The sequence below is a fragment of the Arvicola amphibius genome, chromosome 6, assembly GCF_903992535.2.
Source record: "Arvicola amphibius chromosome 6, mArvAmp1.2, whole genome shotgun sequence".
Lineage (NCBI taxonomy): Eukaryota > Metazoa > Chordata > Mammalia > Rodentia > Cricetidae > Arvicola > Arvicola amphibius.
This window is the reverse complement of record NC_052052.2, coordinates 7,296,041-7,314,322: the sequence shown is the minus strand read 5'-3', so window position 1 is coordinate 7,314,322 and position 18,282 is coordinate 7,296,041. Positions and strand designations below refer to the sequence as shown.

Sequence of the window (18,282 nt, the reverse complement as noted above, 5' to 3'; positions counted from 1 at the left end):
GCGACTGGGGAGAATGGAAATGGTATAACCACTTTCAAGAAACAGTTGGGAAGTTTCTTAAAAAGAAACTCGGGGGCCCAAGAAATGGCTCATCAAGAGATGCCAAAAAAAAAAAAAAAAAAAAAAGAGATGCCAAACCTGATATGACCTGAGTTTGATCCCCAGGACCTACATGGTAGGAGAAAACTGATACAGAGAGTAATCCTCTGACCTTAATGCGCACAATAAATCATGTGAGGGCACATACATACTTCAAATGTAATTTTTAAAAAGGGGGGGGCATCAAACTTAGGCATGAGGTCCTGAGTTCAAATCTCCACAACTTCGAGGATGGTGGTACTCATCTGTAATCCCAGTGCTCCTGTAGGGGGACTGAAGGGAAACAGGAGGATCCCTGAAAAGCCTGAATACTAGCTAGCCTGGCATACACGGAGGTGAACGACGGCAAAGAGACCTCTCTCAAACAAGGGGAAAGACAAGGACCAAACCCCAAGGTTGACCTCTGACCTCTACATGTGCACCATGGCATGCTCACACTTGTACTCACATACATGAATATGCATGCACACACAAACCTCCATCTCGTGCATACAATCACAGAGAAAAATATACTCTGACTACACGATCTAGTCATGCTACCCCTAGGTACTTACCCAAACAGCATGATATAAGCCTCCGAAGTCTTACTCATAAATGTTTGTATCAGTTTTAGTTTTAGTGTCCCCAAAGCAGACACAACCCAAAATGTCCAGAAAGTGAACAGGTAAACAAATACAGCCAAACAACTACTGACACACAGTGCAGGGGTAAATCTCAAAATGATTATACTGTTTGATTCCATTTGCAAATACATTCTAAACAGGTTGTAGTGCTCGCCTCTAATCCCAATACTTAGAAGGCTAAGGCAAGAGCAACAGGAGTTCAAGGCCAGCCTTGGATACACAGCAAAACTCTGTCTCAAAACAAAACAAGCTCCCATTTATGTCCCTGCCACCACCCCAGCCCAGATCCTCCACCGCTGACTTGCAATGCACTTAGGAGCCTTTTGGAGCTGCTTGGGCAACTGCCAGGCATCCTTTAAGTACAGAACCTAGAGTGAACCTCCAACTGGCCCAAGAATTACTGCCATCCATATTTACAGTAGGGGACTTCGCCCTGGCTGCCTAGGTCATCAACCCCAGTTCTTTTCTTGCCTGACATCTTCACAGGCCAATCTTGCTAGCTGTTTGTACCCTTGCAAGAGCATCCCACCTGAATGATGTCCTGCCCATTCTTCATCTAAGTCCCTGGTCTCCCTCCAATCCAAGGTCAAAATTAAGCTTTGATGACCCCAGTGCCTGGGAAGAGGGTTCTAACTAGCCAGAAATCTGAAAACAAAGGACACACATCAATCAGCATGTACTCTAATCAGATGCCTGAAGGCCAACTGTTCTGAAACTGCATTATTAGACTGGAACAAATAAATTGTAACTTTTTTAAAAAAAAAAAAAAAGGGACTGAACAATTGCAGCCATTTGCGGCCATTTTCAGTCGCTGAGGGCTGGCAAGGTACTGAGGGTTCTAGTGAGACTATGACGAGACGACTGCCCTTGAGCTCAGCCGAGTGAACATTACACGCCAGCCTCCCCTGCCCTGACTGCTGACTTTCAGCCCCTCCTCCTAGGCAGCATCTACTAATGCAGCAGGTGCATGCTAACACTCTGTAAACAGTAGGTGGCAAATTAAAGGTGAGCATCCCAAGGGCCACTGTCCCATGAAACATCCAATCACAACAAAAGAAAGAAAACATACAAACTTCCCTTGCAAACAGATCCTATCCTTCCAGTCCCTAAAGCTCTCCACTTATTTGAACATGTGCCTGGAATGATGTAAACTTCTGAGGCAGGTGTGGTGGCACACACTTGCAGTTCCAGCTACTTAGGAGTTCAAAGCCAACTTAGGCAACATAAACCCAATCTCAAAGAAATAAATAAACTGGTTAGTCAATTAATTAAAATTATGAGCCTGTTCATTCAAAAAGCAAGGGATGAAGAGATTCTTCTAGCAGAAAAGTATCACTCAGGTAATCCACGACCAAAATGTCCCTCAGGATCCAAACCCATGTGAAGCAGTAACAGCAATGCATGAGACTGTCCTTTTTCTCTTCATAGTTTCTTCAAGCCAGGTAGAGTGGCTCCCTCCTACCTGCAATCCCAGCACTTGGTAGAGGTAAGAGAATCATGAATGTGAGGCTAGCCTGGGCTATAAAGAGAATTCTAGACCAGCCTAAGCTACGCAGTAAGACCCTGTTAAAATAATAATAATTTCTATATACAGTTATATGTTCATATTGCTACTAGAAAATCATTGTCTAATTTCCTATAAAACTTCAAATTTTTTTATTATTGATTTTTATTGAGCTCTACATTTTTCTCTGCTCTCCTCCCTGCCTCTCCCCTTCCCTCCAACCTTCCCCCAAGGTCCCCATGCTCCCAATTTACTCAGGAGCTCTTGTCTTTTTCTACTTACATAGATCTAATCTACATGGAAAGTAGAAATAGAAAAAAACTTCAAAAATCTTTTTAAAGATTTATTTATATATTATGTATACAACATTCTGCCTTGATGTATGCCCACATACCAGAGGAGGGCACCAGATCTCAGTAGATGGTTTTGAGCCACCATGTGGTTGCTGGGAATTGAACTCAGGACCTCTGGAAGAGCAGTCAGTGCTCTTAACCTCTGAGCCATCTCTCCAGCCCCAAAGCTTCAAAATTTTAAGCAAGAAAAATATCCTGTTACCCTGCTTATCACATGTAGAACTCCTCTTGTTTTCAGCATGTGCGCAAACTCACACATGGTCAACAACACCTAAGCAACAATAATCACTATGGCATTGTCTCAAACAGCAAAAGACAGAATAAAAGACCAAACTACAACCCTGGGGCTGATTAAAAAAAAATAGGATGCATGCACACAACGGAATACCATGCAGTTAAAGAAAAGAGTAAAGCAGTCTGTCTGCTTCTGAAGGCCACAAGTCAGCTGGTTCTGTGTGGCTGGCCAGCCAGAGAAGGTAAGGCTCTTTTCTCATGCTGGGTTCCCTCTGGGCATGCCAGACTCCAGCACTCTCCAGGAGGGAAGCAGGGCAGAGGACAGTTTTGTGGAGTCTGCTCTCTCCTACTTCTGCATGGGTTCCAGGGATTAAATTCAGGTCACCAGGCCCACAGAGCAAGCATCTTTACTCAGAGCCATTTTGTCAACCTCTAACTAAATTTTCAATATTCCAAAAAAAAAAAAAAAACTTAGGAGGTAGAGGCAGGCAGATCTCTAGCAGATCTCTATGAGTTCGAGGACAGCTTGGTCTACAGAGTGAGTTCAGGACAGCCAGAGCTACATAGAGAAACCCTGTCTCAAAAAAAACAAAAACAATAATTTTTTTTATTTGAGTACCACAAGGTATGTGGCAGCCACTCCCGTCTTCGCAGAACAGTACAGGCACAGAGTTTATGGAAGAACCCTCCTCCTCTTAAGAGAGTATCTGGGCAAGTCCTCAAAAGCACCCCACTTAAGAGCCTCTGTATAGGAAACCACACAGCTCTGCTTCTGGGGCAGCGAATGCTATTGCCCCCCCCCCCCCAAATGGGACAGCACACCATGGCTGTTCCCAGTACTAAAATGCTCAGCCGCTATAGGCCTTTCCTAGATGCTGAGAAAAATCTTCAGAGTTCAAGACAAGTCTGGATAACAAGGGGTGCAAGAAAATTGATGGGGAGAAACCAGTCAGCATGATGAATAGGCTGGTCCAAAGCAGCAGGTGACGGATATGCAGATGCAAGACTGGCAGGGAGGGAAGAGAGTCCATGCACAACAGATGGATGGAGATGCTCAATCATCCTCAGGAACAAGCACACGGTGCCACACAGTCCTGGTCTGCTTGCCGGCTCCTCACTCACCTGCAGGGTGCAGCCCCCACTCCCAGCAGCTTTAGTGCAACAGCCACATGCGGAGCAGGGCCCAGGGTAAGAAGAGCAGGAGGAGGGAGGAATGTGCCATCCCCAGCAAGCTGACTGGTGGGCCATGGTGAGTGGCCTCCTCCAGCTCTTTGTCTTTCTCACTGTCCCACACTCCCAGGGAGAGCTTTTACTGTTTGCCCAGGGTAGAGGGGCTATCACTACACAGGAAACTTAGTGGGAACCTGAGCGGCAGGGCAAACTGGGATTGCTGTTCCACTGTCCACTGTCCTGTTTTTGTCCATCATTATCAGTCTGTGACAGAAAACCTAGTCCAACCTGTTCATATCAAGTCTGTGACTGCAGAGCTCATCAGCTAGGGTAACATCTGAGGTAACAACCGCAAGAACAAAACACTCATTGGGGCCTGCAAATGGGGCTCAGTGGCAAAGCACTTGCCTAGGATGCCAAAGGTCCCTGATCTGATCCCCAGTACAAAATCAAGGAGGGAGGGAGGGGAAGGAGGGAAGGAAGGAAGGACGGAAAGAAGGAGTGACACCGCAGGAATTGCTCTTAAAATGTCTGTGCTGTACCAGGTTCAAGTACTCCAACAAACACTAGAATGAATCTAAACCTTGGTGCCATAACCCGTGTCTCATGAACAAAGACTCAGAAGGGCCAGACGGCCCCTCACGGGGCCAACACTGCTGCTTCCAGCTCAGCCGCAGTCAAGCAAGGGGTAGTGCTGGCAAGATGTCCACCCCCTGCCCCTAAGCTTTCTGCTGGACCCCAGCTCCAGGAACAAAAGCTCTATAAAAACACTTCTGCTTTCACTAAGACATATTAAAGAATTCATTATAAAGTAAAGCTGAAGGAGAAAATTAATTTTAGAAACACAAGAGGTTACTTTTTTCCTAGAGATGGGGGAGGAAGCAGTTATTTTTGTCTTCATCCTGGGGCACAAGCTGGGAGCTGTCCAGTCGATAACCTGGCCATCAGAACAAGGTTTGTAATTAAAAGGTCAGCGACCTGGAAAGCCGGGCCCACTCCCAGAGCTTCTCAGTAATGACGGAGCTATTAAATTAAGACTGTTATGAAATCAATGCTAAAAAAGCTTTCATGGTAACGAGATTCCATTCAAGGACATGCAAACTACCTCATGAAATGGACGTAAATGATAAAAAAGAAAAGTAATAAAAGAGAGTTAAATTGAAATCTGTGCAAGAATTTACTCCCCCCTTAAAGGACTCCAGGGAGAGAAGCCCTTCACCTCTACCCCACCACCAAGGTTGAGCCCACCAGGATTCTTTCTTCCCCAAGTTCATTTCCACAAGGAGGTAGCGTCTGCTCTGCCTTTAAGGAGAGGAAATTCATGGACAGGTGAGAAAGAAGTCCTTGGCTTGCCCACTTGAGCAGGCACCACCCTCCCGGCTCCAAAGAGTGATGCCGAAAAGCCTGGCTTTGAGAGCTACATTAGGGCAGCAGCTGACAACTCTATCCCCTCCTCCACCTCATCTTCCTTAGCCTCCCAGGCACAGGCATCTCATTTGCCCAACCTGTATTCAGCCTGCAGAGCATGCTGAGAAGTGACTTGCCTTATCCTACACTTTGTGGTATCGAATCGACAGCAGCCCATGGACAAAGCTCTCCAAGCCTCTAACTCTCTGGACTGTTGCTACTGCTGTTTCTAGGCTACTCTGCCTCCTGGGCCGCAGCCTGCTGAGAGGCCCACCGCCTGCTTGGTAAGAAAAGGATCTCTATATAGACCAGTTCTATGAGGGCTTAAACCCCACGTAGTCCAACTCCTGTCCTGTGTGGCTGACTCTACCGTGGCTGTGTCATCTGCTCAATCAAGAAGCTGGACACAATACAAAAACATTCATTCTAATATTCTGAAGGTGAACAGCTGTCTTTCATAAAAAAAAAAAAATCCTGATAATAGGAAGAAGAATTGCTGTAAATTACATAAAATGGCAATACAAACTTCAAAGAAAATGATAAATGATTCTAATAACTTCATGTTTCTCATTAATGACTTTATATCCAGCTTTAAAGCATCTAAAAAAGATCACAAAACAAACAACAACAAGCCAAAGAAGACAGACCCTTGCAGACCGATGCTCTCCCACTTCAGCCCACTCCCCAGCCCCCATCAGAGAGCGCAACACTTAACCTGTCGGTAACAAAGGCACAACGCGGCCCCTGCTCGGGGCTGTGGTTTCACAATAAAACAAACTCAGGCTGATGCGCCTAAAGTAACCCTCATTTTCCGCTGAACTGACATGTACTACAGGGACCTCAATTTCTATATTAAATATTAAATAATATTAAAAGAAAAACAAAATTGGATTTGCTTTTTCAGGAAAGAGATGTTTATTAAGAAAAAACAGAAGAAAGTCAGATTATAATTCAAGTCAGTGCTTCACTGCAATTCCCCGAAGTGGCACTGCTAGGAAAAGCCAAGGCTACAGGCGTTGAGAGTTCCCCAGCCTCCCTGCCACAGCCCTAAAGCTGCCAAGGCCTCGCTTCCTCCCCTTCCTCCCGTAGCTACCGTGAGGGGCGCAGCAGATGCTCCTTGCCCATCCTCATCATGGACGGGGCCAAGCACACTGGTTGGATAAGCCTGACCCAAGGAATATCAGAAATTTTAAAAGTGAAGCTTAAGTCCACGAAGGGGCTTTTCTTCCCTAGACACCAATCAAACCTTGGAATTCTTTGCCCAGATAAGGTCCTGCCAAAACTTACTCTATTGGGATTCACCTCGGAAATGGATAATTACCGACTGAAGGAGCATTTTAGAGGATAATGGAGATGGGTGATTAGCTTCAGTGATTCCAGGCTTAAGTACAGGGTAAACCAGTGCGGTTCTCTTTGGAACAAGAAGGGCTGGGTAGCCTCCCTGGGTTCTCAACACCTAAATTTCTGAAGACTAACTGAATCACTTGTCTCTCGCATAGCTCTGTGCCACATCGCCCCCAGAGACGTCTGACGTCCCCTCAGGCCTGGCGCTGTGCAGCCCCACGTCCTTGTTTTATTTCCTCCCCAGGCACCTGTCACTGACACACCATGGACTTCGCTATTCCATTTGTTCATGTCCCGTCCCCGGCCCTGCTAGGACAGAAGTTACGTAAGGATGGGCTTGTCTTTTTTGTCCTCAGAGAATTCCCAGGGTATGAGTAGGGTGTGACAGAGAGCGGATGCTGACTCTTGGTGAACTGATTAATCAATCAGCTGGATGTTCTTTTTTTTCTCTCTTTTCTTTTTCGTTTTTTCTTTTTTGTGAAGCACAACAAATAATAATTGCATAAATCAGCTCCCCCTCTACAGTGGTTATGAGCCAAGTGACTCAAAAGAAGTATTATTTGGTCCAGAGTTTCTCCTCTCACTCCCTCTCTCCCTCTCCCAGTCAGGGATTTATTAAAATTAAACAGATTAGATGGAGCTCCTGATACTAAAACTGCTCAGCAAAGCCTGCGGTGGGGAAGTGCCGAGCAAACACCAGAGACATTTGTCTCTAAATTGCTCTAAATACCTTCTGCAAATGAAATTCTAACCCAGCTGCGTTTGAGAGAAAATGAGGACTAACTGGTCATTGTCGGTGGAGGAGAAGATCAGACAGTTATAACACTGCACAATGTACTGGGCTAAGGATCTCTCGGCAACCATAGATTTTGTCTCAGGTTACCCCGGGTAATCAGCTCAGCTTTTAGGCTCAGCTTTCCCCTGCTTCAATGCTTTGATGAGAGAGCTGAAATCCCCAAGCTTTTATGATTAATTACTCCCTATAGGTACACATATTTCAAGGAAAATCTCTTTTATGGCATGATGCTTGCGGAGTGGAGAGGCCAGCCAACACACTCCAAATTTTAATAATCTCCTAATGATGGGGGTGAGTACCATGCAGCCAGCAAGCATGCAACTCCTTCATGGGCACCCTGCCTTGGGTCTGCTGTTAAGCAGCTGCTGTGGGTGAAATGTTTGGGCCTACTGTGTCCAAACCCTGTGAGTGGGGACCCTGTCAGTGGATAGAGCACTGTTTTGGTCCCTTCAGTGGGACACCACAGGGGTGTTTAGAAATGCTATGAAAACATCCCATCATCCATTTCAGTTAAAAAATAAAAATAAAAGACAAAATCACCAAAAATTTTAGGTCCGTATTCTAGCTTTTAAAGGAAAAATAGTTTTGGGGTGAAGAAACACCTCCTTGGTGCCATGTAAGGCTCTTTAAGGAGCTTCCTAGATCTCCAGAAAAGTAAGCATCCTAAGAACGAAAGCCCACCTTCTTTTTTGGTTAGATGGTTGTCTTTGCTTTACAAAAACCCAAAAATATCCTAAACTCCAAGAAAACCAGAATAGGTTGTATCTGCTTCAACAATACAGAACTTGTCAGGATCCATTTTATCCCAGCCTACAGAAAGAGCAAAAAATCAGGAATTTACCACTTCAATCTGGAAATCAGACTGGCCCCAGGCTTGACCTTATTCTGACTGTGTTTATTCATCTTGCTTGCCTTGCCTGTGTTTTTTACTGAGGCAGCTGGCCTCTCCTAGGCCAGGCAGGTCATTCTGCAGTCAGGTCACTACCGGACTGACCAGCCAGCAGGAGTCCTCCAGTTTCAGTCAACGGGCCACTCTTGCTGCTGAGTGCTGACTGCACCATGAGGCTCTTGGCCTCAGATATGCTGCTTAATTATCCAAATCCTATCATTTCTGTGCTCCACTGTGAATAAAGAAATGTACACTCCATTGAGGGGAGGTCACCTCACCCCTACGTCCCACCAGCAAACATGGACAGCCACGGGCGATCCTTGAAGCATTCAGCACCTGTCTCTAGCTATGATTTCCACCTGCCCCAGCCCCAGCCCCTTTTTACAGGCCACCCTACACTGCAAGAAAACCTGTACCTTTCTTCTTAAGAAATGCTCTCCTGGTTGCAAGTGGGCTCTGCCGGACCCGAGAATTCTGTAGAAACTTCACTGCTGTGGCAATCTGGTGGGGGAGATAAAACAGAGAGTAAACTTCAGTAATCTGAATTTCAAGGCCAGAAATCTTGAGTTCCAAGGGCCACAGACAGAAGGATACTTCTGGGATCAAATACACAGCAAGCTACTTCTTCAACTAGAAACCCACCTAACAGAAGACCAGGTGTCTCTGTCTTCACTGGCTGGCTGTTTCTGAGAGGAACAAGTCGCACCTCCTTGGTTTAGCTTTTCTGACCTGCACAAACTTTTCCTGTCTTCCTGCTTCAAGCTGCTGTTTCAGTCACACTCAGTCGGTTACTATCCTTGCGCATGCACACCCTCATTCTAGGAGGCTTCTCTCTGCTATCTCTACCTGTCTACACACACACACACACACACACACACACACACACACACGCACGCACAAGCACACACGTGCATACACTCACAGAGAACCCTCATACAGCCTGTTCTGACTCCTCAGAGCTTTCCCCAAATCAGGAAGGCCTTTCCAATCTTCCTATTCTCTCTCTAATTCCTCAGTGCTGTAGTGTGTACCATATAATTGAAGACATAATTATACTGTCTTCTCATGCTCAGGCTGCCTCCCCAACTACACAGTAAGAAATGGCAAGGAAGAGGCATGCTCCCTATCTAGTATCTGGCAAAGTACTCGAGCTGAAGGGTTTGTAAAGAAGACACACACAGCTGCCACACTGGCCCTCCATTGCGGTAAGGCTGAATTCTGGTGATCCTTCAAAGGGCAAAATTTGGGATTCCCTGGCTGCGAGCAAATAAGCTGACAGATTATCTCCCTCCCTCTGGTACGAACAGGATGTGATAAAATCTTTCTACCTACAAATAAGTTGGGTAGGGGATAGACAAGGCTTCAACCCCACCCTTAGCACACACAAGGCATGTGCTTATGCTGCCTGCCTGCTATTCACAGCAAACATGGTCCTACAGGGCAGAAAATGACAAGCTGCTCCCGCAGGAGAGGGGGCTATTTAGAATAACTGGTACTATTCACCTCATCAAAGCCAGAAGAAAAACATGATCTCCTGTTATGGTAAGGCTAATACCGTTCACTTCTTGGGGGCCAAAAGTAAGGATGTTTCTGTGATCCTAAACTGAGGGCAACTGAGCCAGCATGCAATCAGCAAATGCTGTGCCTGTGAGTGCCGCTCAGGCTGCATGCACATCACCTCCTGAAACCAGAGTCCTCAGGAACAAAAGAAATGAAGGCAGATCAGGAAGAAAGTGGAAAAGAGGAGGAAAGCCAGGGAGACACCTCATTCTCCTCTAGAAGAATTTGATTCCTCGGTGTATGAAATCAGATACCTTCAGTGGGAGACTTACCCTGGGCTCCTCCTTAAAGGTCAGGTTCAGCATCCCAACCTCTGGAGCTGGACCTGTCACTCCAGACATACTACTGAGCTCAAGAGCCAAGCCCACCTCCCTGTGGGTGGTGATCCCTCCGTCCACCACCGAAAACTGCAGGACAACCACAGTTCTAGGCTAAGGAAGATTCAGTGTGGGAGCTTGTAGAACCCCAAAACTGACACTTACTTCTCAACTAGATCACCTCAGCTTACACTAGAAAAAAAAAATCTAACAAACCTCTACAAAATTATGAAGAAGAGACTGGGGAGGGAGGGCACAGAGGAAGGATAGAAAGGAGAAACAGGAAAAGAAGAAAAAAGAGAATGAGCAAAAGAGATGGGAGTCCAAAGGAGACACAGGAGAAGGGGTGGAAAGAGAGGAAGGGAAAAGAGGAAAGTTGGGTGGGAGTGGGGGGATGCTATGCTCCAGAGACAGAAGGGTTAGGTACCCATCACAGGCCCTCCAGGGTCAACACCAATCCACACTGCTCACATGGCTCAGGTATAATTGTGTTCACCTGAGAAAATCATGCACCTTCTACATGTTAGAAAATGACAGTATTGGTGTCATGCGGCAGCCTCTGTGGCTGTGCTATGGGTACCAGGTGTCACAGGAGATGTGGATGAACAGGTCTTGGGCAGATGGGAAGCACACCGCTCCTATCATTCACCCATACAAAGAGAAAGCCTTCTGCATCCTTCCAAAATTCCCCATGACAGAGAAAGAAGACAGAACCACACCACTAAAACGCCCAGGCTTCACCTGGCTCTTTTAATACAGTCCTTGGTATATGCATTTCTGGTCAGAGAGCAAAGTTCTGATGGGTTTAATGGTGCACTCAATGCAGTGCTTGGCGCATTCCATCAATTTTTTTTTTAAAATTGCATCTCTTATTTCTTTAAATACATTAATCAGCCTAGTGTAGGCAAAACGGATCCATCGGACAATGCAATAAACATGAATTATCATCTATCCAACACGCATAATGGCTTAAAAATACATAATAGCAGGTGTAGTTTAAATGATTAGTTATTACACCTGTGGTGGGTCTGATTCAATTGGGAAAAATCATCTTTAATAGGTTAAAAGGTTTAGATCACCATGCTTTCCTTAAAGTGGCTGCAGAGAGGGAATGATGGAGTGCTCTGTCATTAGTAATTCATTTAAGAAAAACGTGGGGGATATAGCAAAGAACAGCATAAACGAGTGAATCCAATTTAAACATCAGGTAAAGTAGAAAACACCTTTTAAAAAAGCAAGATAAATGAATTTGGAAGGGAGATGAAATTGACGTATTTATTTTAACGGGAATTTGACAAAGTCCCGGCACACTTCAAACTTGCAAAAATATGAACAATTTCTTTTAAAGTTTCCACTCACTAATTTCAAGTCATATAAAATAATACTGCCAAATACCTACATAAAGTGTTTTTGAGGCTTGTTTATGTTCCCCTTGATCTTTGTCTGAAAATGCAGGTGACAGGCAAATCACATATTTAACAGCATCGATATCACTACGCTAGATGCAAAAATATAAAGCACCCAAACTAATAGCCTCAACATAATGTGCTGAATAAGAAAGATGCCCAGATAAGCGGCTGCGTGTAAGTGTGAGCACACGAGAACCTCTCTCCTCCTCTCACTGACTATCCCTCTGGCCGCTCTTCCCGCTTCTCCTCCCTCCCCACAAGACACTAGCATACAGAAGGGGTAAAGGACTTGTCCAATCTAGAATTTCATAACCCTATGATTCAAGCATTGATGGTGAAAGAATTCCGAAAACTCCTTACCCATTATGGAAAGATCTCTGCCCACCAAACTAACTGCCAAGGTGCTCAGTGTGGGCCTTTCACCACCCTATTGTTGGACACTTTTCAGTAACTTCATGAAACAACTCAACTGGCTTCTCCCTCTGCAAAGGTCCAACACCCAGCACGTTTTTGTTGGATTCAATGACGGGGTTCCTGTGGCCTATCCTGTATTATCATTTGATTTTCTAATTAGAAGATGAATGTGACTCTTTGTGGATTATATTTGTGCCCACCGAAATTACATAAATTCAGGCCAAATCTTCCGCCTCGATGTCAAAGATGTAAAACAGCACCAGGAACTTGATTGCACATGTTGTGGGAGTGCAACGAGCCACGGAGGATCCATCCTCTGGGTGCAAAGCTCCTGGCCACTGTTGAGCCGCCTGCTGTGCTGTGGAGGCCACGCCTCACCTTAGATTGAGTTCTCAATGAGTGTCCCCCAAATTAGCAGTAAGCTAGTTTGAGTTTAAAACATTAAGGATGAACTCAGGAAAAAAAAAAGCCAGAAGCAAAGTTTCCCCCAATTGTCCCAACAAGCAAAACAGAATGACTCTGCCAACTACCGACTCCATGATTTTAGGGAAGTTTGTAATCTCACTGCTTATCCCTCCAAACCTACAGGAAAAAACTGAAGAAGACAAAATTCTCTTCTCTGCAATCTTGAAACAGTGATTACATTGGAGTTCCTGACAATTACTTGATGAGGAAGTGGGGGGAGGGATTCAGACTATAAAATACCTTTGGATTCAAGATAACTGGTCAGCTGAGCAAGACCAGCATGGGAGCCCAGGCTCTGTAACTGCATAATGAACGGAGCATGGTGATTCCGGGTGATCTGGCACTGGATGCTAAACACACAGCGTAAGTAGGCCTGCAAGGAAGAGCCCAGGGTCCTGACAGTCTTCACTGAGGAGCCACTTTCTATGTGTTTGCCATTCTCCCACAAAAGAGCTACACACTGTGATCTTCAGAGCACACACGGTCTTCTGCTTGAGGGGAACGGGAAAATAGAACCTGGGGTTTCAGGGAGGCGTAGGCACTTTGCACCTGACATGCAAACCCTGATGTACTGTCTCTGGTGACACGTATTTGGAAAGTTACCAATTTCCAGCATACCTGTGTACTACGTACACATCTATCTCCTAAAATGAGAGCATTCATTAGCCAGTTTAAAATATTAAAAATATTAAAAAATTAATGACTTTAACAACCAAAGCCAAGTAAGTCCTTTTTAACCTAGGGAGAAAGCACCTAGAGGGCAGGGGAAGTGACCAGCACACAGGCCTGAAACCCACTCCAGTGCCCATCGTTCCCCCACAGGATTAATTCACAGGATTAAATTGCCTGTGAAAGGCTCCCCACTCCAGCTCTCGAGCAGACACCCAGAATCCTGTTAACAGGCGCTAGACCAAAGCCAGCTTGAGTTTTAACAAGGGGTGACTTTAAAAACCACGCAATGCTGAGGAAAGAGTCCTCGTGAAGCAGAAATGCTACATTTTAGTAAGAAATCAGTACTCTGTCAGGAGTTCCTTGACAAATATGGTCATCGGTGGCACAAGGAAATAGTTGCAAAGCAGCTGTTAATCAGAGAAACACATCGTAGAACGCTGATGCTAGCACTCGTGAAAAAATGCAACGGGCTAATTATGAAGCCATATATCTCACTAAAGAGGCTGTGTGCCTGGAGATTCCAGGCAGAGCACACTCAGATCCAGGGTCCTAGGACAACATAATTCTCATTTCTGCACCCAGATTCCTCTCTGATCTATAGTTCAGTGTCAAGCTCTTTCTTAATTCTGCACTTTCTCTCTAGGTAGGGCACAGGCTAGGGAGGGAAGGAAGCAGGGGCAACCACAAGCCACATTCCAAGATATTGCAGGAATACATCCAAAAAGAGCAGACCTTAAGTCAAAGCAGAAGAAGTCCATGAGCCTGCGAAAAGAAAGGGAATGTTGGAACGGAGAGGACGTGTGCAATGTGTGGGAACTTCGATGGGCAGAACGAGACCAGCATCCACAAACAAAAAACAGAAGCAACGCACATCAGGAGCTCAAAGGAAGAAAGGGAGCCTCCAGAAAGCTTTCACCCGGGCGTGAAATTCAGTGCAGAAAGCTAAGGGTCTCACAGCCAGGTACAGGAGGGAAAGTTAATATGCAGAGGAAGGCTCGGTCAGCCAAAATTCAATACGGTTTGCTGCAAGGACAAGGAGGAACAGGCTCCCCGAAACCAGACTAGGGGAGGGGGAGGGGCGCCACAGCACACTCACAGCAAAACCACTGGAATGGCAAGAGGGGAATAACCTTGAGGTGGACATGTAGTCAGGAACCCAAGCACAGAGCCAAAGTGCCCCCTAGCCGGAGCCAGCGGAGGCGCAGGCCAGAGGTGGCCGCTGGGCTAACTCACACAGCCCAAATTAAGTGTTTCCACTCAGGGAAAATGAAATGTTTTGCAAGATGAAACAGAATGAAAATTGAGGTTTTAGGTAATTACTAGTTGGCATTTACATATCACGGGCTGGTTCAACACCTATTCATTTTCCTCTTTTATTTAAAAAATCGCTCATTAAAAATGAACAGATAACAGATGACAGTGACAGGGTTTGGGTTGTTTTTTTAAAAAATATTCTTACCCCTTCTCTGAGGGTTACAAAATGGAGAGGTACTTTTTAGTCCATTTATCTACAAATGAGATACAAGTGTGTGAATGCAAGCATAGGTGCACACATGTATGTTTAATTCATATTTCTTGGAGAACGGAGAAGGGAAAGTGTCCACAAAACCCTCAAGTTCACCAACTGAAGACAGTGAGCTGTCTTAGCTAGCCCAGTACCGAGGGAGGGATGAACGATCAAGTTCTCTGGTACTCAAAGGGTTAAAGGAAGAAGTAGTCTCTCTTTCAATTGGAATTTCCTGGTTGTGGTCATTGTGTCCTTCCTATTGTTGATGTGGGTTACAACCCTGTAGTAATTATGCTTGTGAGCCCTAATTTCCTTTGTTTTATTTTCCTTAGTCCTTTTGTTTTTTACATTAAAGAAAAAAAAATACCTCTACTAGAAGCCAGAAGAGTTGACATGATACAACATAATATATTTTAGGGGCTATTGCGTAAATCTGTATTTAGGGAATTCTGAAGCATGCATTATTGACCCTAGTCTCTCTTAAAACACTGATACATGAAGTAAAGCCTCTATGAAAAGTGGCAACTTCACACGCGCAAAAACCACCTTTCAAAGTGAAATACCTCTGTCGTCTACATTCTTTCTCGGCCCTAGTTAAAAATACTGCGCGAGCGCCTCACCGGAAAGACACTGTTTGTTGTTTGTTTTATGGGAGCAGTTCTTCCAGGACCTCAAGCCTCCTTAAACCACCACACTCTACTCAGTATCCAGCAACAGTGGTCTTAGGGACAGAGTGACTTTGGAGAGGTTTTCTGCTCAGCGGACGACTCTGGGCCAACTTACAGCACAGAGGAAGCTGGAGCAGTGTGGACAGCGGAGCCAGCTGGGAGGCAGGGCTGCGGATGCTGAGAGCCACTGAGCGTGTCGCGCAGGAGCGAATACACAAGCTCGCTATAGAGGAAATGAAAACCCCAGCCTCTGGGCTGAGAAGATCAAAGTTCCTTTTTAGGAAAGGTTGAGACGGAAAAGGAATTTCTTCTTTAGGGGAAAGAAAAGCAAATTTAAATGCCTTGTCCCCATGCATCCCCACCTGAATTTCCACAGCAGCCCCTCTAATTTGTGATGCAGCCAACAAAGCAGTTACCCAAAGAGGGGAGAAAAAAAGGATGACATTTGCCTTTTTCTTGGCTTTGAAATCCAACTGGCAGCAGATTGTTTGAAGTCCTGTCTAGAGAAGAAACTGTAATAGCCTCCATACTGAAGAGGAGGGAAATGTCATTACACACGGATCACGGTAGCAGTGACCTCAGCAGAGAAGGCAAAGAGCTGGCTGCGAGCCGGAGGTGCAGCTGGCTAGCACGCAGGAACAGAAACGAAAGGTCTGTGTGCCAGAGTTGAGTTGGTCCTGGGAAGCACCAAGAAGAGCAGGGCGCTCAAAGCCCAGCACAGCATTTCTCAATAGCCCCTTGACTGCCCCTCTCCCAGTGCCCTGCTTTTCTAATTCCAATTCCTCTAACAACTCCCTGCACTGTTAGAAGAGGAAGCAGAAGACACCTAGGCTTGATGTTGTAAAATTAATGGGGTGTCAAGCTGTTGAGTTGAATCACTCCAAAGGAATGTAATGACTCAGTGTCCAAGATGCTCCTTAGGAGAACCATGAGCTCACAGTGGTGGTGGCTGGTGACTCCAACACTAAAAATATGTAGCATACAGTGCCCAGGACCTTCCTGATAGTACCTAGGTTCTCTCTCTGATTTGTACTGCTCCACTCGGAGAGAGAGCTCGGGAGCTCAGGCGCTTGGCAGATGGAGAACTGCTTCAGCTCCTTCTACTTCTGAAATCTGGACCAGACAAATTCCTCTCTTGTCATGCACAGCCAAGCTGTGGTATGATCATGACGGAGACGAAGAAAGGTTGTATCCCCGAGAGTGGCAACCTTAAGCATAAGTCATTACTGGGGCTAGCTACAGAATAAATGACCACCAGGTGCTGTGTACAACACTCCCTCTCGAGGGCCTGGACACCTTGTGATCCCAGAACAAGGTGGGCCCCTGAGTGCCAAGGAAGAGGCTTGTTCTGCGCCAGCTGTCACGGCCGACCGTCACTCATGGCATAAAAATAAAATTTTTTTTGGTTTTTTGTTTTGTTTCGTTTGGTTATGTAGCCTAGGCGGGTCCAGAATTCACAAGCTGCTTCTCTCAGGCTCCCCGAAGCTGGGATTCCAGCGTGCTGAAGTGTCTGTATGAACTAAACACCTTTTGAGGAGTCGTTACCTGGCACCTCTGACAGATAGCTAAGAGGGAAAGACTAAATGTTAACAAATAGGTGAATACAAAAAAAAAAAAAAAAAAAAAAAGGACCAGCCACAGCCTATAAATAGCTAAAGTCCCAAGAATCTGGGCCTGAAGAGATGGCTAAGCAGTTAAGAGCACTTGTTGCAATTCCAGAGGACCAGGATTCAATTTCCAGCACCCACAGAGTGGCTCACAGCTGTCTGAACTCCAGCTCCAGGGGTTCCAACACTCTTTTGACATCTGCAGGCACCAGGAACACGAGTGGTACACAGATAAACATGCAGGCAAAACACTCATACATATTAAGTGAATGAATGAATAATGAATTAAAGGTAGCAAGAATTAGAAACGACAGATTTGGGTAGCTAAAGATCACCTTCAGCTCCATCAAAAAGCAGACCTATGGCTAACACAAGACTACCTGGTCCTAGCTCCTGCTGTTACTCTAGAGAAGTTCAAGGGGGAAAAGCAAAAGTATGACTTCCAGAAACATGATTCATAACAGAATAAGCTGGCAGGCTTGAGAACTTTCAAACTGACGGTAAAATGACAGGGACAGGAAAGGCACTACTCAAATGGTGGGATATGAGTGGCTCCTCTGGGAGGGAAGTCATCCTCCTCATCAGAGACAGGCCTAGACACTGAACAGGCACGGGCTCACCACTGGAACCAGCTCTAGCAGTGTGAGGTGGCAGACATCAGATGTGCCTCATAGCCACATGAAACAAGTTCACAGCCAGGTCATACATTCTAATAATAGGATCACTAACACAAGTCCCATGTCTGTAGACAACTTCCTAAGTAGGAGTCCATGCAAAGTGTCCAACACAGAGGGGCCTGTGACGCCCATGAAGAAGAGGTACTGAAGTAAGGATGGCACAAGTGTTAGGCCTGCGCCATGGGGTACTTCTTTCATAGGAAGGTGCAAATTATAAAAAGCCTCAAGTAGCTCTTGTAGCGAACTTCAGTTTAGAAATGTTCAGCTCAGCAAGGAAGTCTGTCACGCACAGGGACGGTTGTCAGGGTTTAGAACCATTCAGCAGCCTTCCACTAGACGCCCTAAATATTGTTATTATAAACTCAAGCTATTAAGAAATACACACATAAGACCAGCCTGGTCTACAAGAGCTAGTTCCAGGACAGGCTCCAAAGCTGCAGAGAAACCCTGTCTCGAAAAAAAAAAAAAAAGAAAGAAAGAAATACACAATACACACACATAAAGAAGGAGGAGGAGGTAGCAGCAGCGGTGGCAGCAGTGGCTGAGGAAGAGGCAGCAGCAGCAGCA

General features: G+C 45.6%; 1 protein-coding gene across 2 annotated transcripts in view; it reads right to left on the bottom strand.

The window, feature by feature from the left end:
• Positions 1-18,282, bottom strand: part of Pex14 (peroxisomal biogenesis factor 14) — a 141,546-nt gene that overhangs the window by 71,181 nt on the left and 52,083 nt on the right. For both annotated transcript variants that reach the window (XM_038333695.1, XM_038333696.1), the window contains one exon: positions 8,836-8,920. In XM_038333695.1, the coding sequence (XP_038189623.1) occupies positions 8,836-8,920 (85 nt within the window). The remainder of the gene's footprint in view (positions 1-8,835; positions 8,921-18,282) is intronic.